Raw genomic sequence first — 24,551 nt, 5'->3', positions numbered from 1 at the left:
AAGAAGAATTCCGAGGGCTTCTACCTTAAAAGTAAAAGGATAGGAAGGGAAAAATTGGTCTTCTTGAAGATCAGCAAGATCATCTATGCATGGAGCAGAAAAAGATGGGGAGATATTAAATGGATGTTTTACATCTGTATTTACTTAGAAGATGGACACAGAGTCCAAAGAAGAGATGCAAAACAGCAGTGAGATCATGGACCCTATACAGATTATAGAGGAGGAGTTCCTATTGTCTTGAAGCAAATTAGGTTGGTAAACGCCCAAGGTCTGACAAGGCGTTCCCTTGGACCTTGTGGGAGGCTAGTGCACAAATTACAGGGGCCCTAACAGCATAAGGCCCTGGCAACATAAAATGTCCTTAGCCACAGGTGAGGTGCCAGAGGAATGGAAGGTAGCTAGTGCTGTTCTGTTGTTTCAGAAAGGCTCTAAGTACAAGCCAGGAAATTATAGGCCAGTGAGCCTGATGTCAGTAGTGGATAAAGTTATTGGAAGGTATTCTAAAGGATGGATATACAAGTATTTGGACAGACAGGGACTGATTAGGGATAGTCAACACGGCTTCGTGTCTAACCAGTCTTTTAGAATTTTTCGAGGAGGTTACCAGAAAAGTTGAAGAAGGAAAGGCAGTGGATGTAGTCTACATGGACTTTAACAAGACTTTTGAAAAGGTCATAAATGGGAGGTTGGTCAAGAAGATTCAGTCACTTGACTTTCAGGATAAGGTAGTAAACTGGATTCAACATTGGTTCTGTGTGAGAAGCCAGAGAGTGGCGGTAGATTGATGCCTCTCTGACTGGATATTATTTCTTATACACAGGGCCCTCTGCCTACTAAACTATCTTTCTGATACACCATGTATCCTTGGACATTCAGCTCTCAATGGCAGCCATCCTTCAGCCAAGTTTCAGTTTGGAGGCGGATACAATAGGGTCTTTTAAGAGACTCCCGGATAGGTACATGGAGCTCAGAAAAATATGAGGGCCATGGGTAACCCTAGGTAATTTCTAAAATAAGTACATGTTCAGCACAGCATCGTGGGCCGAAGGGCCTGTATTGTGCTGTAGGTTTTCTATGTTTTCTATGTTTTTAGTCGCCAGCTTCCTTTCATAATTTATCTTTTCCTCCTAATGACCTTCTTAGTTTCATTCTGCAAGTTTTTAAAAGCTTCCTAATTCTCTATATTCCCACTAACTTTGGCTTCCTTGTATGCCCTCTCTTTTGCTTTTACTGTGGCTCTGACTTCACTTGTCAGCCACAGTAGTGTCCTCTTTCCATTTGAAAATTTATTCTTATCTGGAATATATCTGTCTTGCACGTCCCTCATTTTTCACAGAAACCAGTCATTGCTGCTCTGCTGTCCCTTTCCAGTCAACTTTGGTCGGTTCCCCTCTCATGCCACTGTAATTTCCTTTATTCCACTGAAATACTTACACATTGGAATTTAGTTTCTCCTTCTCAAATTTCAAAGTGAACTTGATAATATTGTGATCACTGTTCCCCAAGGGTTCCTTAACGTTAAGCTCTATTATCACCTCCGAACCATTGCACAACATCCAATCCAGGACAGCTGATCCCCTAGGGGGATCAACAAGCTGTTCTAAAAATCCATCCCTTAGACATTCTACAAATTCTCTCTCGAGGTCCAATACTAGCCCAGTTTTCCCAATCCACTTTCAGGTTAAATCCCCAACAATTATCATGATTTTGCCCTTCTGACATGCCTTTTCTATCTCCTGCTGTAATTTGTAATCCACATCCCGGCTGCCTGTATACACCTGCCATTAGGGTCCTTTTACCCTTGCCATTTCTTAAATCAACCCACAGAGACTCTACAACTTCTGATCCTATGTCATCCCTTTCTAATGATTTAATATTATTTCTTCTACACAGGGCCACACCACCCCCTCTAACTACTATCTTTCTGATACACTGTATATCCTTGGACGTTCAGCTCCCATTGGCAGCCATCCTTTTGCCAAGTTTCAGAAATTGCAACAACGTCCTACTTGCCAATCCGCAGATGAATTTCAAGATTGTCCATTTTATTTCTTATGCTGCATGCATTCAAATATAACACTTTCAGTCCAGTATTGGTTGTTTTCTGTTTTAAGTGCATCACGCCTCTATTGCCCTGTAAATCATCCCATTGGCTATGAATATGCCTCATCTCCTGCCTGTCATTTCTATCATCTCTGTGGCATGCTATCTTTGATTTATTTCAGTTTCCCCCTTCCTCAGACCCATCACTCTGGCGCCCATCCCCCTGCCAAATTAGTTTAAACCCTCCCTAATAGCTCTATTAAACCTGCCTGCTAAGATACTGGACATCCTTTTTGTACAGGTCGTACCTCCCACAGAAGAGGCACCAATGATCCAGGAACCCAAAGCCTTGCCCCCTACAGCCACATATTAATATGCCTGATCATGCTATTCTTGCGCTCCTTAGCACGTGGCACAGGCAGCAATCCTGAGGTCCTGCTCTTCAGCTTCCTACCCAACTCCCTGAATCCTCTTTTCAGGACTTCCTCCCTTTTTCTACCAATGTCATTGGTACCAACTTGTACCAAGACTTCTGGCTGTTCACCCTCTCCCTTCAGAATACTCTGCACCCGATCTGAGACATCCTGCACCCTGGCACCATGCAAGTACAGGCTGAAAGAATCTCCTGCCTATTCCCCTCACTATAAAGTCCCCTATGGCTACTACGTTCCTCATCTTCTTCTCTTCCTTCTGCACCATGGAACCAGGCTCAGTGCCAGAGCTCTGATAGCTGTGGTCATCCTCTGACAGGTCACCCCCCAACAGCATCCAAAATGAGATAATGATTATTGAGGGAGATGATCACGGGGTGCTCTCTACTATCTGAGGTCTTCCCTTCCCTTCCCTGACAGTCATCCACTTGTCGGGGTGACTAACTCCCTGTAGCTCCTATCTCCTGCTCACTTTCCCTAATAAGGTGTAGGTGTTATAGGGAAAGGCTGAATAAGTTAGGAGAATGAGGAGAGCTATGACATAGGTATATAAAATTATTAATAGTATAGACAGAACAAATGCAAGCAGGCTTTCTCCATAAGGTTGGGTGAGACTAGAATTGAAGGTCAAAGGCTAAGGGCAAAATGTTTAAGGGAACATGAGGGGGATATTTTTCACTCAGAAGGTAATGAGTGTGGAATAAGTTGCAACATAAGTGGTAAACATGGGCTTGATTTCAACATTTTAGTGAAGTTTGGATAAATACACGGATGGGATGGGTATATAGAGCTACGGTCCACATGCAGGTGAATGGGACTAGAGGGAATAATAATTCGGCAAGGACTAAATGGACTGAAGGGCATGTATCTGTGCTGGTAGTATTCGATAAGAAATTTCATGTGGCAAAAATTAGCCATAAATACTGGTGAGCTAAAGGAGAAGATATTCAGAATGATGATCAATGCTATACTAAAGGGATTGCTTAGTTAAGTTACAAATAAGAGGAACATTGTAAAAAGGAGAGAATACTTGAAACTCTCATTGGATGATCTACAAATCCTTTTATAGCACTAAGATTTAATCATCACCCCAACACCTATAGTGACAGACAAGTTCAAATACTTGCAAATGAAAGCAGTTAACACACTGCCCAGCTTCTCTTTTCTCCCAATGTTTACCATCTAAAATTAAGAAATGCACATTTAACCTCCCACATTGCCAATCTCTTTGTATCAGTTATTTGCACATAGGATGTCAAAACCTCATCCTTTAAAATGAGTGTATTATCAATTCTTTCACTTAAATAGTGTTTGCCTTCAGTGAGAATGGCCTCATTGAAAGTGGTCATTACAATACCTCTATCTCCAACCTCAGAGTAGGGCAAGCAACACACATCCAAGTTTATTGTGCTACAAATGTTTATGCATTTAAGATTCTTCAGTATTGAAGTTCGAGAGAACTGTAACATCTTGCAGCTTTTGAATAAGGATAGTCACTGATGGTTTCCACACAACAGCTGACTATGATTAATTCTCTTGTCAGAAGGCAAGCTGAGGAGTAAGCACATAATTTTGTTAGGATTATAGGCTTCCACAGGATGCTGGGTGCCATTGGCCACCACACTGCTTTGCCAGCAATGCATGCTGTCTCTGAGATATAATCTAAGCTAAAATAATTGCATTGCCTCAATAACCAGCTGGTGTGCAAATTGCTACGTCTGTGCCCATTTGGGGAAAGCTATACAATTTAACCCTCAGGAAATACAGAAAAACAGATATGAAGTTATCCGAGACTGTTCAGGTTGTAATTTGCTAGATCAGAAGACTCGCCACATTACAGCCCTCAGGACTTAACAGTAAATTCAACACTTTCAGAAAACCAGTCTTTGAACATTGTATCAGAACTAGCCAATTTTGATTAAAGGTTATTCACATGAAATGCAAACTCTGTCTCTCCATGGATGGTACTTAACCAGATGGACATTTCCAGCATTCTCTCTTTTTATTTCAGATTTCCAGGATCTGCAGTGCTTTGCTTTGTCACTTTGTGCCTTAAAGGTTCACTATTTTTGTTTTGCTTCATCTTCATCTCCCCTGCTTTCATTCATATATCTACAACTTCTTCAACTGCATCATAGCCAAGAAGAAGTTTTTCTCACTCAGCCAAAATCACTACCACCTGTATCAGCAAGCTCGTCATCCAACAATGAAATCCTATTCTTCTCTTTATTCTTCTTCCTTTCACTGCAGCTTAAAAAACATCTAATCTAAAATTTTACTGACCTGATATCTGTTTCTATCCTTTGCCATCATATGATGCCCACCTCTCACTCAATATCAGCAAAACTAAAGAAATGATTGTGAACTTCAAGAAGGGGAAGCAGGGCAAATGTATGCCAGTTTAATGGGGGGAGGGAAGGAGAGAGAGGAAAATTAGAAGTGGAGTCAGCAGCTTTAAATATTTGCACATAAACATATCAGATGACCTACCCTGGACCAACTAGATAGATACAAATCACACCAACATCTTTACTTTCTTAGGAGATTAGGGATTTTAAGGTTGACATCGAACATTCTCACAAATTTCTACAGATGAAAGTAATCTGACTATTTCCATCATGGTCTGGTATGGCAATTTGAATGCACTAGAGCAGAGCGGACTCTGCTCAATACATTACAGGCTCATCCCTTCCCACCACTAGTAGTATCTGTAACAGACACTGCTTCAAGACTGTGACATTCGAAAATTCCCACCATAACATCTTCTCGCAGCTACTATTGGGCAGGAGGTACATAAGTATGAGGTCCCACACCACCAGGATGAAGAACAACTACTTCTCCATTCAGTTCTTGAACCAACCAGAAAAACAGTGCAGTTTAGCAACACTAACACTACTCTGATCACTCTGCACTAAAATGAATTTCTTTTATTTTTGTTCTAATTGGACCTTTTTCTGGTTAAAAATGTACATGTATAAATTATACACATTTACAAAAACAATAAATTCTCCTTTAACTTTATATTTGGAGGGTCATGAAAATATTTCCAGAATCTCCTGGTTTTTTTTCTCTTTTACTCATTTTATAGCTGTACTGAGAGTGATGCAATCAAGGTCAACAGATGCAAAGGTTAGGAGTGCAGCTGGATAAAAAAAGAGCAGAAGTGGGTCTTGACTTCTCAGCTAGTGACTGATCTGATATTGGCCTCAGAAATATGTTTCTGCTTGTGCCCCACAACCATCAAGAAAACAAAAAAAAACTGTCTTTCTTAGCTTTGGGCATATTTAATAATTGTCACTGCAGTCTTCAAGGCCAAACAAAATCCAAACTCTCACCACAGAGGTGAAACTCCTCATCTCCAGCTTAAAATGGCAATTCTTTGCTCTCAATATATGCCCTCTTGTTTTAGATTTCTCACAAGTGCTAACATCCTCTAAGCATGACTTTTTTAAAATTCTCTCAACTTTGTCTCAATAACACCATCTATTATTTTTTTTAAACACCAATGAATACAGATTCGTCAGTACCATCTTTCTTCAAAGGCAACATCTTCATCATATTCATCAATCTACAAAGCTTCTCTGAACTACCTTCAATGCAACTATATCTCTCCTTAAATATAGCACCTCCTCAGCTTACGAGTGTTTTTACACATGACTGAGTATTTAGGAGACTGGAAAAATGGATTTGGCAGCTGCTGTGGAGCTACAGGCATCTTCTGATATGTGGCAACTCGGTTCCCAGCCTCATTTCTGACTTGCAAACTGTTCAGGGTTATGAACAGTTCAGAGGAATGGAACCACACTGTAACCAGGGGGAGGACCAGTACATGCAGTATTCTAGATGTGGTCCCATCAATGCCCTGTAAAGCCAGACTTTCTTACTTTTATACTCCATCTTCTTTGCTTTGCTATTTCATATCTATTTGCCTTTCCTAATTGCTTGCTGACGGCTGCCAACTTCTGCATTTTCTAGCAGGTATTTGGATCAGTTAAATACCAGATTTCAAATGGCTTTTTGGCTTGTGTGTTCAAAGTTACCAAAATGTGTATACAAATATGATGCACCTTATATAAACAATAAACAAACAATGCACTGAGAACAATTTTACAAATCAGTTTTTTTTGAACAGTATATTTCAATTACAGGTAGAATGCACTGATTATTTTGACTAAATCAATCCCTTATGAGGTATCACCACAATCATAAATCAGCACACAGGTCGATATCCAATTTTAGTGTATGATCTTGTGAAGGCACTTAGCAACACAATAGTTTTAAAAAAATCACTTTCTTGAAAGGTACACTTTTCTAATACCTGCACACAAGAAAATATTCAATGTCAGAATTCCCCCAAGCAAATACTCCCCATACCTGTAACACATCAAATTCACATTTGCGTATCACATTCCAATATTGATAAAAATTTGCAGATATTAAAAGGTTGTCATGAACAATAAAGTCTTTTTAATTTCTCCAATTTATTTCAAGCCAAAGAAATTTTTAAATATTTCATCTCTTTAAATTTCGCAAGGAAGGCTCTTCAACTCTGGGGAAATTAATAAATCATTGACAGTTAATCCATCAGCAAAAAGATTTAAATGCACCTCCATCTGTGGCTTGTACGATAAAATGCAGTCACGCAAAGCAAAAAGCAGTTATATTATTCTTGAGCTACAAAATTCTGAGTCTTTCTGCATGCAAAGCACATCCTGAACAACAAAAGCTATTATCAGTGAACTGCAGCCTTCACGAAGCATTCCCCTGAAGTTCATTATCACAGGGCCTGGGTCTCGGCACAGTAAGATAATAGCTCCCTGGTGACTAGTAGCCAGATTGGCATTGCTGCTTTCATTCTCCAAGCTCAAGGCTCACCTCCCCCAAAGGCCACTGTTGCAGCCTTATACATAGTATGAAAAAAAAAACATGGAAGTTCAAAATGAGTCATGTCCTTGAAGAAGAAAAGAGTGCTGGGATTAGTACTGGCCTGCAGTATTACAATACAGTCATGTGTGGGATCTACACAGTATGCATGTTGTTGTATTGGACAACATATACCATTCCTTCCACGCTCCCCATACATTTTTCAGTTGATCTCAAAATGGTATTCTTTTGATGCCTCTGATTTTCTTTTTTTTTAATTTTATTTTTATTTGGATAAGGAATTCACAAATATCATGTACTTTTTTCACACATATAACCTTTTCCATTTTTTTATATGTGTAAAACTACAATTATTTATACATTCTTAAGTACACATTGAGATGATATAAAAGGAAAATAAACACTTAAATAGATAATTATGTACTGTGGTAAATCTAACCTATTAGGCTAAGTAATGGTATTAGTTGTTAAGAAAAATGGTAATAATAGTTTCCATATAACCCTTCTGGACCATTTCCACTGGTCCAAAATGTTGTATATAAGCCTATGTAACAACCATTGTAGGTGTTTATATCCTAATTTGTCCATGCTTGCTCCTGTCCGCAGACATAATTATCCAATCCCTATGTACTTATTTACTTAATTTTTTCATTTTTTTATCCCTTTCCCAAATCTTTCCCTTTACTTGTGTTAATTCTCTATTTTCCAAAAGAAAACAAAAAAAAAGACATTTAGACTAGGGGTGCTTACGTTAGCAATATTACTGTGTTGATGAGAAGAGCAGTATAAATCATTCGGAGAGTCATCGAAAGTCTGCTCGCATTGGGGTTATATATTCAATCCATTTATTCCAGATTTGATATAATTTTTCTTTTTGAATTCTCAGGGAGTAAGTCAACTTTTCCATTTTAAATATTTCCAAGATAATTTCATGCCAATCTTCTAATGTAGGTGGTATTGGATTTAGCCATTCTCTAGTGATTGATTTCTTACTTGCCGCTAAGAGGGCCTGCAGCAACTTTATATCTTCCTTCTGTTCAAGAAACAATACATGCCCCAAATAGAGCGTCTCAAAGTTCTGGGACCTAAGTACCTTAACTAATGTTCTATGAATACCTTCCCAATATAGACTTAATTTAGGGCAATCCCAGAAAATATGAAAATGATTTGCCTCCTTGGAGCCGCACCTTCTCCAACACGTCACATTTGTATCTTTATATTTTTCCTGATATGGGGTCTTGAAGTATCTTATAATGTTTTTCCAACAATGTTCTCTCCAAGTCAAAGAACTATTCAAGGACCATTGAAAGCTGCAGATTTTCCCCCAAGCCTCCTCTGAAAGTACCAACCCCGCTTCTTTCTCCCACTTCTCTTTAATATACAGTGTATTTACATTTTTAGCATGGGACAGTGCATTATATAATCGAGAAACTGATTTACTAGGTATTGAACTGCAAGCCGAATTCAGAATCTTGAAAAATTCTAATTCTACTGTTGATAGGTCTGTATATTTACAACTCTGGTTAACATAGTTTCGTACTTGAAGGTACCTAAAAAAGTCATTATGTTCTAGGCCATGTTTGTCCTGCAGGATTTGGAAACTTTGTAATACTCTTTTATCTATAAATGAGAGGTAGGTTGTAAGACCTTTCTTTATCCATAGCTCAAATCTTTTATCTCCTCTGTTGGGAAGGAATTCGGTATCATATGCACACCATCTAAAGAGTTTTAACATGTTATTAATTCCACATGAATTAACCACCTTCTGCCATACTTTTAATGTAAGATTTATCCAACTGTTTTTAAATTTTTCCAACTGGGCCATCAATCCTTTGTCAGCTATTGAGGCCTGTAGAGGAAAACTGTCAACTAATCCAAATTCTATTTCCTTCCATCTAGCCTTATATTCCCTATTACACCAATACAACAGAGGGATTATCTGTGAGGCATAAAAATAATTTCTCAGGCAAGGAAGAACCATACCTCCTCCTTCCTTCCCTAACTGTAAGGTGTTATATCGAATTCTAGGTTTCTTTCCTTGCCAAATGAAGCAGGAAATCCATTTGTCCCATTCCCTGAATTGATTATCATCCACCTCCACTAGTAAAGTACGGAAAAGATACAATAACCAAGGAAGAATATTCATTTTTATAGTATTTATCCTTGAATTTAAACTTAAAAAGGGGATAAGATTCCATCTATGCATATCTGCTTTTATCTCTGAGATTAATGGCCCATAATTTACCTGTGACAGTGTTGAAAGATCCTTCGGCAGGGTTATTCCTAAATATTTTAATGATTTAGCTTCCCACTTAAGATCATATGTATCCTGCAATTTTTTGGATGGTGTATAATTTAGGGACATAACCTGTGGTTTTTTTACATTTATTTTATAACCTGATATTTTCCCAAAGTCATCCAACAGTGTAAACAATCCTATAAATGATTTTTCTGGTTCACTCAGATAGACCAAAACATCATGTGCGAATAACGCCACTTTCTGTTCAATCCCTGCCACCTTGATACCTTTTACGATTTTGCTCTGTCTTATTAGTTGGGCAAGCGGTTCAATATATAGCGCAAAAAGGAGAGGAGAAATTGGGCATCCCTGTCTAGTGCCTCTCTCTTAAGATGAAGGAGTCAGAGAGGTCTCCATTTATCTTAATTCGGGCTGTAGGGCTGTCATATAGAATCTGAATTACTTTAATAAACTTTTCTTGAAAGCCGAATCTTCCTAACACTCTGTATAGGAATGCCCAACTAACCGAATCAAAAGCTTTCTCAGTGTCCAATCCTACTACCATTGTCTCTGTCTCGTTCTTATTAACCTGTTCTAATATGTGCAGAGTTCTCCTTATGTTGTCCTGTGTTTGTCTTTGTTGAATAAATCCAGTCTGGTCTAAGTGGATTAGGCCAGGTAAAAGCTTTTCCAATCTGCACGCTTAATATAGATGTAAATAGTTTGTAATCTAAATTAAGAACACTAATTGGCCGATAATTGCCACATTCTAGTTTATCTTTACCCTCTTTAGGAATAACTGAAATAATCGCTTCTCTCCAGGAAGGTGGAGTTTCTCCTCTCTGCAAGATCCAATTAAAGGTGTTAAGTAGTAATGGGGCTAACTGTGTCTTCAGGGACTTGTACCACTCTGAGGTAAACCCATCAGAACCCGGGGACTTTCCAGCCTTTAACCTAGAGATGGCCACATTCAGTTCTTTGACAGTTACTGCTTCTAATAAACTTTCATTTTGTAAATCTGTAAGTTTAGGTAGATCTAAAAATTTCAATACACTGTCTATATAGGGCTCATTGGGGGCCCGGGGTTGGGAGTACAGCTCTCGATAATATGTTTCAAAACTCTGTTGAATTTTCCCTATTGTACTCTCCACAAGCTTTGTCTTTGGATTCTTTATTTTATGAATTGTATTGTCTGCTTGTTGTTTTCGTAATTTATATGCTAATAATCTAGCTGATTTACCTCCTACTTCATAATTCTTTTGTCTCAGGTAAAGAAAATTTCTTTGAGTTTCCAATGTATAAATATCGTCAATTTCACTTTGCAATTTCCTAATTTCCTGTTTTCGATTTGACTTACTTTTGTTGCTATCTACAACTTGAAGTTGTTTTAATTTTCCTTGAAGGTCTGCTAATTTTTGTGCATTGATTTTTTTCATGTGAGTGTTAATGGAAATAATTTTCCCTCTCAGTAAAGCTTTCAATGTATCCCATAAGATCACTGGTGATGTTTCTCCCGTGTCATTAGGGTCTAGATATTTTTTGATTTCTCCCCTTAATCTCTCCATTACTTTTGGGTTATTGAGTATATGTGAGTTCAGCCTCCATAGTGTTTTCCTCATTTTCCTTTCCAGGATTAGAGATATAGAGACTGGGCTATGATCCGACAGATCAATTGTTGCAATATTACTGTTTTTTATCCTGAGTCTATCTGTATTAAAGATAAAGAAATAGTCTCTTGAATAGGCTGAATGAGGGAAAGAGTAATATGTATAATCTTTACTAGTAGGGTGCAATTCCCTCCAGACATCTATAATTCCCAACTCCTCCATCAATGAATTCACTTTCCGAGTCAGAGGTTTATTCTGAGTAACTATTCTTGAAGAATCTAATATAGGATTTAATCTAATATTAAAATCCCCTCCACAAATTACTACCCCTTGAGAACTGACCATTAGGTCAAAAATGTGTCTATAAAATGACCATTCACAACCTGGAGGAGCATAAACATTCAGCAATGTTATTTCTGTACCTTCTATTCTTCCTGTGAGTTTTACGAACCGTCCTTCTTTGTCTTTAGTCTCTGAAATATGTTCATAATTAAGAGCACTTGATATTAAAGTAGCTACCCCTCTTTTGTGACTCAATTTATATGATGAATAAAATACATGCTTAAAGCCCATTCTTTTTAATTTTCCATGTTCAGATTGGCTCATACGTGTTTCCTGGAGGAAAGCTATTTGTGCCCTCTCTTTTTTTCAATTTGGACATAATCTTATTTCTTTTAATTGGATTCAAAACCCCATTAACATTATAGGAAATTATTTTTACCAATTCAGTTTGCATTTTTCTCTAGTAGAAAAAAAACACTCTCCTTTTCTAACCAAACAGTAAGCAATCCCTTCTCAGCAGTAAACCAAGACATATAACCACACCCTAGACATTTTTGAACGTGTAACGTTTGAAAATTTTTCCCGACTTCCCACAGTGAGGCCTGAGCACCGACCCGCCTCAGTTCAGAGGGATAACCTCTATCTTCACCCTGTGTTAGAGGGCCCTCAGCAGTTTGAATAATCATAGAGAATTTTCTCCTATTTATGTCTCGACCAAATTGCTATCATTCAAGTTATTCCGCCTAGTTTATTTTCAGTTACCAGTTTTCATTTTACCTTTAAGTCCGATTTACTCTTTTCAGTCATTTCTCTTAATTAATCTGTGTTCTCTGTACAGTCGCGTCTGAATATTTGCAGCTTTTCCTTGTAGTTTGACACTCTGGTTCGTGTGGAGCGTCCTCGCCCCACTAACTGCCACGACTTCTGCCGAATCCTCTCCAGTAGCGACTCCGGCTGGGTGATAACTTTAATAGGTAGTCCCCGGTCCGCCAGGTCCTACGTTGCCTCCTCCACCGTAGCGCAAGTTTTTGTCCCTTCGTCGTAAAAGACTCTCAGCCGAGCTGGATACAGGGTCTGGAATCTGATGTTGTTTTCCTTCAGGACTCTCCGTGTTTCCGTATATTCCTTCCGTCTGGCAAGAATCCCCGGTGCGTAGTCGTGGTCTAAACTGATTTTACAGTTGTTCCACATGAAACCTTTCTTTTGCCATGCCCTTTTAAGCACCTCTTCCTTCATTCTGTAACTGAGAAATCTGACCAGAATCGATCTGGGCTGGGTGCCTGCCGGAGGCTGTGGTGCCAACGCACAGTGAGCCCTTTCTATCTGTAGGTCTTTTGCGGCCGGTATATCAAGGTTCTCTCTAACTAGCTTCTCCACGAAGGGAATCATCAATCCGGGTTTACCTTCAGTTCCTTCGGGAACTCCGTAGATCCTCACATTTTCTCTTCTCGAGTGGCCTTCTTGATCTATTAGTTTCCACTGGAGTTGGTCTTGTAGCTTCAGCATTTCTGCTATCACCTCCTCTGCGTTTTGTAGCTTCTCTTCAATTCCAACAATCCTCGCTTCGGCTTCATCTATCCGCGAGTTAGTTTTTACTATTTCTCCTTTAATATCTTCCAGCTGTTTGCTGTTATCTTGTCGGAACTCACGAATCTCTCCGAGAATCAAAGACAGAGTCACCGATTCCCCCTCATTATCTCCGTCCTGGCTTGCCGTGGGGGAGCTAGGCCCGTCGCCTTGCTGCGTCTCTTTATGTTTATCAGCCTTCGGAGCGGACTTTTTAATCTTGTTCTTAGACATCATCCTTGCCCCTTTTATTAACATAGTTATGCAATATTAAGTATTTGTCTAAATTCGATTTTGGGGCAGTTTACCTTCTTTTTTGTCGAGAGACCTTTTCCTTACGCCGCCATTCCCTTGATGACCCGGAAGTCGCACCGCCTCTGATTTTCTTAATGAATGCAACTTTTGCTAAACTAGTAAATATCCTTTAATATTGCATGTTTTTAAAGACAGGTCTGGAAGTAGTAGCCAAAACAGAAAACACCAGAAAGCTAAATTATGTTGATTAAAAAAGATTGAAGGTCACACTTGCTCATTTTATGGACTGTCATGTAGATTCCATGACAATTTTCTTAATACAAGTATCTCCAGAAATCGATTAAAAAACCCAACATTCTAATCCAAAAACAAAATATGGAATCTGAAATAAAAACAGAAAATTCTAGTAATTCTCCAGAGGCCAGGTAACATCATTGACCTAGATGTCTGCTCTTTTCCTCTCTCCACAGCTGCATTTTCGATTTTATCAGAGCATTTGAACCATTTAAGATTTGAACATTTTTCTTCCAATGCACACCTTTCATAATAAACAACATCCAAAAAGGACCTAGTGCTTTCCTGGTGTATAAGATTAATAAGCTCTTCTCGGGTTTCCAGCTGGGTACAGGTATCAATTAAAATCGAAATTTCAATGACAAACTGACATCTTTTTCAAGAAGCTTGAGAAGAGTTTAGTAAACAATATCCATTTTCTATCTCAAACTGGAGAAAATCTGCAGATGCTGGAAATCCAAGCAACACATACAAAATGCAGGAGGAACTCAGCAGACCAGGCAGCATCTATGGAAAAAAGTACAGTTGACATTTTGGGGCAAGACCCTTCAGCCGGAGGTTCTCTTCAGTTCTGCTGAAAGGTCACAACCCAAACGCTGATTGTACTCTTTTCCATAGATGCTGCCTGGTCTGCCAAGTTCCTCCAGCATTTTCTGTGTGTTGCTTCCATTTTCTATCTTCTGATGCTAAATGTTAAGAAATTGTATCAAAATATCTTAAAAGGTTATCAAAAGTCATATGTTATACTCTCACAGGATGAAAAGAGATGAAAATTTTAAATATTATTTGGGGGGATCAATCATTTCCCGATAATAGTTAAAAAATATTCGTGTCCTACTTCTGTTTAAATGCAAGGAAAATATTTATTAATTATTTTTAATATGGAAATTATTGATTTTTTTTTACTTAAATAGCTCATTACCTCTAAACATATACTTTGCAAGCTGAGGCAAGAAACTGTAGTTAAGTTGGCCGAGTCACTGGCACATTTAAAGCAGAGGCTGATAGCTTCTTGATTTGTTAGCGCATCAAAGGTTATGAGGAAGTGGCAGGAGAATGGGGTTGAGGGATAATAAATCAGCCATGATAGAATGGCACAAAAATATGACTAATTCCAATTATGCAATAATTCAGGGTGAAGTAGTAAATTGGATTAGACATTGGCTTAGCAGGAGAAGCCAGAGAGTGGTAGTAGATGGTTGCCTGTCTGACTAGAGGACCGCGACCAGTGGTGTGCCACAGGGATCCATTGTTGCTTGTCGTTTATGAACTGTATCAGATAGATTGTGAAAATGTGACAAGTGACTGACTGATTGCACGGTGAATCGGATGGGCTTCCTACATACTGAAATCACTCTCTTTTGCACGGGCTTTCAAGTGCGCACGTGTTCATCTTGGCAGGCCTGATTCGTCACTCTTACACTGCTAATTGCCCAGCATGTACTGTGCCTAACATGACTCTGCAAATGACTACTCAAAACGTAAATGACACAGTCCGAGATTGCTGAGCAGCACGGCTCGAAGGGTCGGAAGGGCCTATTCCACACTGTATCTCTAATAAATAAGTACATTTAATCCTATTACACAGTCATTTTTCTTCCTTCACACAAAGGTAACCATCTACATTAATGATTTGGATGAAAATGTGGAACACTGGATCAGCAAATTTGCAGTTGACACCAAGATCATGGCTATCAAAACTTGCAGTGGAATTTACACCAGCTGGAAAAGTGGGCTGAAATATGGCAGATGGAATCTAATGCAGACAAATGTGAGGTGTTGCACTTTGAGAAGACGAAGCAGGGTAGGACTTACACGGTGAGTGGTAAAGCACAGAGAAGTGAGGTAGAACAAGAGACAAATCCACAATTCCTTGAAAGTGGCATCACAAATAGACAGGGTCATAAAGAGAGCTGCTGGCACAATGACCTTCAGAAATCAGAGTATTGAGCACAGGATATTCAAGGGGACTCTGAGGGGGGAACTAAGTTTGCAAGGGGGCTTCTATGGGCTGAAGAGCTAATTACTATGCTGTACTATTTTATGCTCCATGTTCTAACTTCTTCACACAGTGTGATGCAAGTGCAGAATGAGCTGCCTGTGGAAGTGGTGGATACAGGTTTGATTGTAACATGCAAGAAGGGTTTGGATAGGTAAATAGATGGATGGGTATGGAGGACTATGGTCCAGGTGCGCGTTGATGGGTCTAGACCAAATAACAATTCGGCACGGTCCAGGTGGGCCAATGGGCCTGCTTCTGTGCTGAAGTACTCTATGACTTTGTAATAGCTCATTACATGAAACTGAACGGTCTTGAATGAAATGTTTACTTAATCCTGGATCATATATTCTCAATTGTTCAGCAGCATTACTCGACAGCTTGTAGCACTGAGAATTGCCTCTAGTGTATTCAGAAACTGAAAATTTAATTATCGGAGATTTTTAAATAGTAGGGGAATTCAGAGTAATGGGGAAAAGGCAGGTAGGTGGAGTTGAGTCCAAGGCCACATCAGCCATGATCTTATAGAATGGCGGAGCAGGCTCGATGGGCCAGATGGCCTACTCCTGCTCCTATTTCTTATGTTCTTATGTTAATCTGCTGTTAAAAACAAAATATGCATTGCAGGACAAGGAAAAACACTATCAGAAGTTTATTTTGTCAGTGAAGCAGGCAACACGATTAATTATCAGGCCAAAGGAACATCTGCAACTCCTGTTTGGGAATGAATTCAGTTGGAATGTTCATTTGTTCAGAGGAAGCAGATGGCATATGAAAAGCTAGCATTTGTTGCCCATCCTTAATTTCCCCAAAAATGAGGGAGGAGCATTTAAGAGACAGCCGCACTACCTCCAGAGTCACATTTAGTCTGGACTACTAGGGAAGGACAGAATCCTTTCCCTGAAAAGTATTAGTGAAGATAAGTTTTATGATATTCTAGTTTTATGCTTATGACTCCTGAAGATATACTGAAATACATGAATGTAAGCCCCCCTCCCCCCCCCCCCGTCCGCTCAAGATCTTGAATCCTAGCTACATGTCTATGCATGCACATGGTGGAGCAAATCATGGCAAAGCGTCATTGATGGTATAAACACATACTTGCAAGAACAGGAATATAGTTGGCTCCAAAAAAGGAATACAAATTCCACAACTCAATTTGCTGACATCTCAATCTATCAAAAACTGTATCTCACTTGTTTTAAATAGTGCCTTTAACATTGTAACAATTTTGCAGAGGCTTTTGGCCACCTAATATCACTTTAGAAGACTCCACATGGTTTTCTTTGATACTACTGTTGAGCTCCATGTAAAATTTTAATGGACAACCCATAAAAGGAAGCTGTTGTTATACTGATCCAAAGCATTTCACAGTTGATTTAATTTAAAAATAGATGATATCAAGCCTAATACAGAAAAGAAATATTACGATAGAGTAGCTGATCAAAAGTTTGATTAAGCACGAGTTTGAAGGATTACCTTAACAGCAAAAGAGAGTAAAGAAGAGGTATACCAAGAAGTAATTCCAGTAATCAGAGCTTTGGAAGTTGAATGCATGGCTACTATTTGTGCAGCAATTCAGATCAAAAATGCCAAAGACACCAAACAAGATGTGCAAATAATACTGTTATTTGTAAATGCCAGATGTTACAAAGCTCTCAAGTGAAGAATGAAACTGAAATTGAACTTATTTTCATGCTGCAGGTGAGAAAAAAAAAGAGTTCAAGCCTCTCAAGCACCCAGTACAGAAGAATGTTTTGGTTTGCTGTGGACTTGCTTGTTTTTATTCTTGTTGTGTTGGTATGATTAATGATAAAATTTGCTTCTATTTTAGTTTTATGGATTAACTGAGGTGGTTGTATGCACTTGAGAGTTTCAGAATTTTTTGATAAAGTAATGAGAAAGCTGCTGTTACAATCACAACTGTATGTTCACTGATGCAGCTGGAATTCACTGATTCTTATTCTTTGTAAATTAACAAATTAAACTTTGCAACTTAATTTACTAGGCCTACATCATATATGTAATGTTTCTTTCATATTTTACAATCAACCTTTTTTGCACTGTGGAGTATGGATGTTGAATATGGAGCAGCCAGAGGCTGTGGTGTATTGTGGCACAGGTAGGAAATGGGAGGAGGTCCTGAAGAGAGAATATGAGGAGTTAGGTAGAAAACTGACAACCAGGATCTCCAGGGTAGTAATCTCTGGATTGTTGCCTGTGCCATACACAAGCGAGGGTAAGAACAGGACAATTTGGCAGATGAATGCATGGTCGAGGAATTGGTACAAGGGACAGGATTTCAGACTTGCAGATTATTGGGATCTCTTCGAGGGAAGATGTGACTTAATCAAAAAACATAGAGTAATTATACCTGAACCTGAGGTAGACCAATATCTTTGCAGGCAGGTCTACTAGAGATGCTGAGGGGTGTTTAAACTAATTTGGCAGAGCGAGGGGAACTGGGGTGATGGGGCTGAGAATAGAGCAGTTGGTATACAAGTAGACGCAGTGTGTAATGAAACTGTGAGGAATACACCTTCTACTGGCCTTCCAAAGCAATTTATTGACAAATTTCAACTCATTCAAAATGCCCCTGTTAGCTTTTAACAAAAACCAGGATGAAGGAACATATCACTCCCTTACTAGCTACTCTGTATTGGCTTCCTGTATCCTTTGGAATTGATTTCAAAGTTTCTTACTCATTTTTAAAGCTCTTAATGGTCTGGGATCGGAGTACATCACAGAATCGTATTTGTTTTATAATCCTGCTCAGGTCTTCTTCCAGCATTCTCTTAAACAATTTCCCTCAAAAGATAATTAGCAGGTCAGCTTTTTTGAAGTATGTCTCTAAACTGTGGAACACAATACCTATAACCATGGGATGCAGACTCCGTTGACACTTTTAAATGCCAACTCAAAACCTATTTATTTAACCTTGTTTTTAATTAACGTTTTTTGTTTTTTTATTTTCATATCTTTTTTTCATGTTTATACATTTATCCCATTATGAAGCATTTAAAATTACATCATCTGCCTGAAGCATGTTCTATAAATAAAGTTTTATTATTGTTATTATTATTATTAGATGATAGGGCAAAATTGTAATCAGTGGCATGAGCTGAAGTGTAACACAGGCAAAATTGAAAATGGTGATTAGTACAGGAAGGAAAGCATATGGAATAAGGTAGATGATCTCGTAGCACAGTTAGAGATCACAGAATTATGGCTTAATTAAGATCATAGTTGGGTGCTTAAAATCCACGGAGACACATTGTATCGAAAGGACAATAACAAAGTAGGCAGGGGGGATGAGGTGGATCAGTTGGTAAAAAAATGAAATTAAATCCTTAGAAGGAGGTGACATAGAATTAAAAGATGTACAATCCTTGTGGGTAGAGTTAAGAAAATGCCGGGGTAAAACGATCTTGATGGTAGTTATATACAGCCCTCTAAACAGTAGCCAGGATGTGGGATACAAATTACACCAGGAGATAGAAAGGGCATGTAAAAAGAGTAATGTTACAATAGTCATGGGGGATTTTAATATGCAGGTAGATGGGGAAAAACAGGTTGGTGGTGGATTGCAAGAGAAGGAATTTGTAGAATGCCCAAAATATGGCTTTTTAGAGCAGCTTGTGGTTGAGCATACCAGGGGAAAAGTAATTCTGAATTGGGTATTGTGTAAGGAACCAGATTGAATTAGGGTACTTAGGTAAAGGAACTCTTAGAAGACAATGATCATAAAATGGTAGAATTCACTCTGTAGAATGAGAGAGAGAAGCTAAAGTCAGATGTATCAGCATTACAGTGGAGTAAAGGGAACTACGGAGACATGAAAGGTAGGGGACACTAGCAGGGATGACACCAGAACAGCCACGGCTAGAGCTTCTGACAGCAATTTGGAAAGCACAGGATAGACACATCCCAAGGATGAAATAGTACCCTAGAGGGATGATGATGCAACCATGGCTGACAAGGGAAGTCAAAGACTGCATAAAAGAGAGGGCATAAAACATAGCAAAAATTAGGGGGAAGTTAGAGGATTGGGAACCTTTTAAAAACCACCAGAAGGCAAATTAAAAAAAAGACACAAGGAGAGAAAAGATGAAATGTGAATGAAACCTAGCCAATAAAAGAAAAGTGGATACCAGCAGGTTTTACAGCTATATAGTGCCTTGAAAAAGTATTCAGCCCCCACAACTATTTTCACATTTTACTGTCTCATTTTCTAAATTTACAATATATTGAAGTAGAATTTTTTGGGCTAATCTACAAAACATTGTGCATCATGTCAAGTAAAAAAAAAATCCAAAACCTGTCAAGAATTTACTAAAAATTAAAATTGTGAGACTGCCTTTTGAAATTACGATGCTAACTTTCCTCAGGGGCAATATTGTACAATATCAACTCAACCAATCTGTTGATGTAGAAAATTAGAGGATCACTTGAATTAATCGCCCCTCTCTCTGTAAGGTCCAATAGTAAGGTAGATATTCAACAGACCAAACCAAATGAAGACAAGAGAGCTTTCAAGACAAGTCAGGGAAGTGATAATAGAGAATCACAAATCTGGGGCAGGGTACAAGACCACCTCAAAAGCACTGAACATACCTTGGAACTCAGTATAGTCCATTGTGAAAAAGTGGAAAAAATATGAACACAAAGCACACTGTCCAGGTCAGGCCACCCCTCTAAATTTGGTCGCTGGAGAAGAATGGCACTTGTAAGACAGGCTACTGTGACACCAACAGTCACTGAGTGAACTAAAACTGAAAATGAAGTTCATGGCTCCACAATCTCTAAGATGGTCTTGTACAAAAAGGCCACTTGTGGAAGAGTGGCAAGGAAGAAGTCCCCGCTTTAAAAAAAAACATATCCTTGCCCATAAAGACTTTGCAAAGCTTCACTTAGAGGATACCATCAAGATGTGGAATAAGATCTTATGGTTGGACGAGACTAAAGTGGAACTGTTTTGGCTTCAACCCTAAGCAGCATGTGTGGCATAAATTAAATACTGTACATCAGCCAGGTAACACTGTCCCAACTGTGAAGTACGGTGCAGAGAGCATCATGCTATGTGGATTCTTTTCAGAGCAGGAACTGGAAAATCTGGTCAGAACTGATGGGAAGAAGAATGCTGCTAAATACAAAGAGATCCTAAATCTAAAAAAAGTGCTAGGCTCTGTCAGAAGACTTAAACTGGGGAGAAAGTTTGTCTTTCAGGAAGACACTGTCAGAAAACTCATGGAGTAGCTTCAAATGATGAAAATGTATATCCTTGAGTTGCCCAGTCACTGGAAAATGACACTGGAGAGATAGTAATGGCAGACAAACTTAAACATTTTGCATCAGTCTTCACCATGGAAAATAATAGCAGAGACCAGTGGTTGGCAAGATGTTGAAGTCCATTATTAAGGATGAGGTTTTGGGGTATTTGGAGGCACATGATAAAAATAAGCCAAAGTAAGCATGCTTTTCCTTAAGGGAAAATCTTGCCCTACAAATCTGTTGGCATTGTTTGAGGAAATAACAAGCAGAATGAACAAAGGAGAGTCAGTGGATGTTGTTTTCTTGCATTCTCAGAAGGTCTCTGTCAAGGCATCACACATGAGGCTGCTTAACAAAAAAGCCCATCTTATGACAGAAAAGATACCAACACAGATTGAAGAGTGGCTGGTTAGCAGGAGACAAACAGCGGGAATAAGGGGCCTTTACTGGTTGGCTGCTAGTGACTGTGGTTTTCTGCAGGGGTTGGTATTGGGACTGCTTCTTTTCACGTTATATGTCAATGATTTGGATGACGGAATTGATGGCTTTGTGACCAAGCTTGTAGATGATACGAGGATGGGTGGAAGGGCAAGTAATGTTGAGGAAGCAAGGATTCTGCTGAAAGACAGACAGATTAGAACAATGCGTAAAGGAGTGGCAGGTAGAGTATAGTGCAAGGTCATGTTGGTAGAAGAAATAGAGATGTGGACAATTTTCAAAATGGGGAGGAAATTCAAAAAAATCAGAGGTGCAAAGGGATTTGGGAGACCTTGTGTAGGTTTCCCTTAAGGTTAACATGCAAGTTGAGTCTATGTAAAAAAAAGGCAAATGCAATGTTAGCATTCATTTTGAGAGCACTAGAATATAAAAACAAGGATGTATGAGGCACTAGTCAGACCATAGTTGGAGTATTACAGGAAAGACACTAGCATGGATAGAAAATTGACTAACTGGTAGGATGCAAACAGTAGGAATAAAGAGGGCCTTTTCTGGTTGGCTGCCGGTACCTAGTGGTGTTCCTCAGGGGTTACCACTGTGAGCAGTTTTGAGACCCTTCTCTGAAAAGATGTGCTGGCATTGGAAAATCCAGAGGAGGTTCATGAGAATAATCCCAGAATGAAAGGGTTAACATACTGTATGAACAACGTTTGATAGCTCTGGGCCTGTATTCGCTGGAGGTTAGAAGAATGAGGGGGGAAATCTCACTGAAATCTATTGAATATTGGATGGCCCAGAGTGGATGTGGAAAAGATGTTTTCTCAAGTGAGGGAGTGCAGGACCAGATGGACATCGATTTAGAACAGAGATTAGGAGGAATTTCTTTAGCCAGAAGGTAGTGAATCTATAGAATTCACTGCCATAGATGGAGGCAAAGTTATTGGGTATACTTAAAGAGGAAATTGATAGGTTCTTGATTAGTCAGAGTGTCAAAGGTTATTGGGGGAAAGCAGGAGAATGGGGTTGAGAAGGTAATAAATCAGCCATGATGAAATTGTGGAGCAGACTCAATAGGCCAAGTGGCCTGATTACTCTATGTCTTATGGTCTTACGAATAGAAATTTCAATTTTAATTTTGTCAGCTGCAAAGTATTAATTGATTTAATGTTCAGTCAAGTTCTTATTTCAAAAAGACCATAAATTACCTTCTATATACACAAAATTCTGAAATATTATTTCAAATGCAACATTGATTGTCACCTAGCTTCATTTTCGAAATCCTGAAAATTATAGCTATTGGGAACCACCATCAATATTAAACAATTTTCTTTCTGAAAACTTGTTCATTAGGCTTCAAATAACCTTTGAGCTCAATATGCTCTTCAAGTCATTAACTTTCACAATCGTAAAATACGAAGTCATTTCTGATTTAGCCATATTTTTATGTGAAGTAATATGACCTATTCCGAAGTCATGTCAGCAATTATGAAAGCTTTAAAGCTTGACTCGTTTACCTTCTGCACTAAAGTACAATGATTAAACACAGAGGCATTCAAGTAAACAAGCTATTACATTTGGATCTGCAACAGAGAATCTGACCTAAAACAAAGTTTACCATAAACACAAGAAAGTATGCAGATGCTGGACATCCAAAGCAACACACACAAGATGCTGGAGGAACTCAGCAGGTCAGGCAGCATCTATGGAAATGAATAAACGTCGACATTTCGTGCCGAGCCCTTCTCTGGGACATTACTTATAAAAAATTTGATGATGATATACAGTCCTGTGATTTTTGTTCCAATTATGCTAATTGGACTTGCTGTTCAAACAAAAGTTAATAGCTTCTTATGCAAAAAGATTAATACAAATCGGTATGTACTGAGACCATATTGCAGTGAATTAATTATCTTAACATATTGTAGGCCAGATATTGCCAGTAAATGGCAACAATTCCAAACTGAGAGTCAGAACCTAATAAGCAATAATAGGCACCATGTCTGTTAGGACACTTCACCAGAGACTCCCCATAGTTCCAATTTGGTTCGGGAAAAAAACTCTCAGATCCAGCATCAGCTTGCGTAAGGTTTATAATTAAATATATTTTGAGTAATTTCAGGCATTTAAATTATTGAAAAAACGAAACTATAAGGCATTTAATCTACTTCAGTCATATCAGTGTAAAAACGTTCCTGAATGTCAATGACAATCAGAGATACTTAAAATGCCCTACACCTTCAACAGATGGAAGATGATGGGAGAAGCTTTGCCACCTTTCATAGGATATTTAGGGCCAATAAGATACATCATCTGCATCAGATAAGATCAGGAATAGCGCTTCTATGCGCTGTAATCACAGACAGCAAATCAAGGCTACAAGATTTATCCCATTATACAGATCCAGTTTTTGAAATTCATCAATTGCTACATTACTGTTCTAACAACAATCATGAAATGCACTTTAGGTGAAGATACAGCAAATAAGAATGAAAAGGAAAAAGCAGAGTTTAGAAAGTAAATGTGTGTGTGCGTGTGCGTACACTTGCTCTTGTGCATGTGTTGTAAATGACAGAGATGCACAACTGAAAAGCTAATAAAGAGCCATTGCTTCACAGTATCAGAGACCACATTTAAGCCTGGCCTAGGGTGAGGAGTGCGTACTCCCTATGAACACATGTATTTCATCTAGGTGATCTGGTTTCTTTAACACCCCAAAGATGTGCAGGTTTGCATATTAATTGGCTACTATAAATTGCCCTTATTTTGTAGGAGAGTGGTAGGATCATGGGGGATGGGGGAAAGGGGGAGTGAATTAAAGCAGAACTTTTAAAAAAATTATTAATGTGGAATAGGTGTAAAACAGGTGGTTGACTTTAGGTGCAAATTCAAAAGTCAGAAAAAGAGGGAGGGGGAGGAAGAAATGAAACAGACAGAAAAACACTGAAAAGTGCAAAAGAAAGGAGAAGAGCCAAAGAGAAAAGACAGCAGCAAACAAAATGGAAGAAAGAGGGTAGAAAATGCATTCCTGTCATGACCAGAACTTTACTAGGCACCTAGTTCTATACATATTCACACAAGCACAGTGATAACTTTTCTTAGTTACCTTTATTGGTCTGCTTCTTTTCTGTGACTGGAGTACAGAACACATCCATTGGGGCCCATTCCAGGTAAAGCGGAACATGCTGGAACTAAATATGAAAAAACAATTATTTTGAGAGGGTTTTTTTTGGTATTATTTTGAC

The 24,551-nt window shown here is 38.7% G+C and overlaps 1 protein-coding gene across 1 annotated transcript in view; it reads right to left on the bottom strand.

Moving 5' to 3' along the window:
• rbm19 (RNA binding motif protein 19) overlaps positions 1-24,551 on the bottom strand; it is a 271,057-nt gene that overhangs the window by 208,665 nt on the left and 37,841 nt on the right. The window contains exon 16 of the mRNA XM_063034638.1: positions 24,413-24,497. Coding sequence (XP_062890708.1) covers positions 24,413-24,497 — 85 coding nt within the window. The remainder of the gene's footprint in view (positions 1-24,412; positions 24,498-24,551) is intronic.

This window comes from Mobula hypostoma, chromosome 27, assembly GCF_963921235.1.
Source record: "Mobula hypostoma chromosome 27, sMobHyp1.1, whole genome shotgun sequence".
Classification (NCBI taxonomy): Eukaryota; Metazoa; Chordata; class Chondrichthyes; order Myliobatiformes; family Myliobatidae; genus Mobula; species Mobula hypostoma.
The sequence above is the reverse complement of the archived record's forward strand: the minus strand, read 5'-3'. Positions and strand labels throughout refer to the sequence as shown.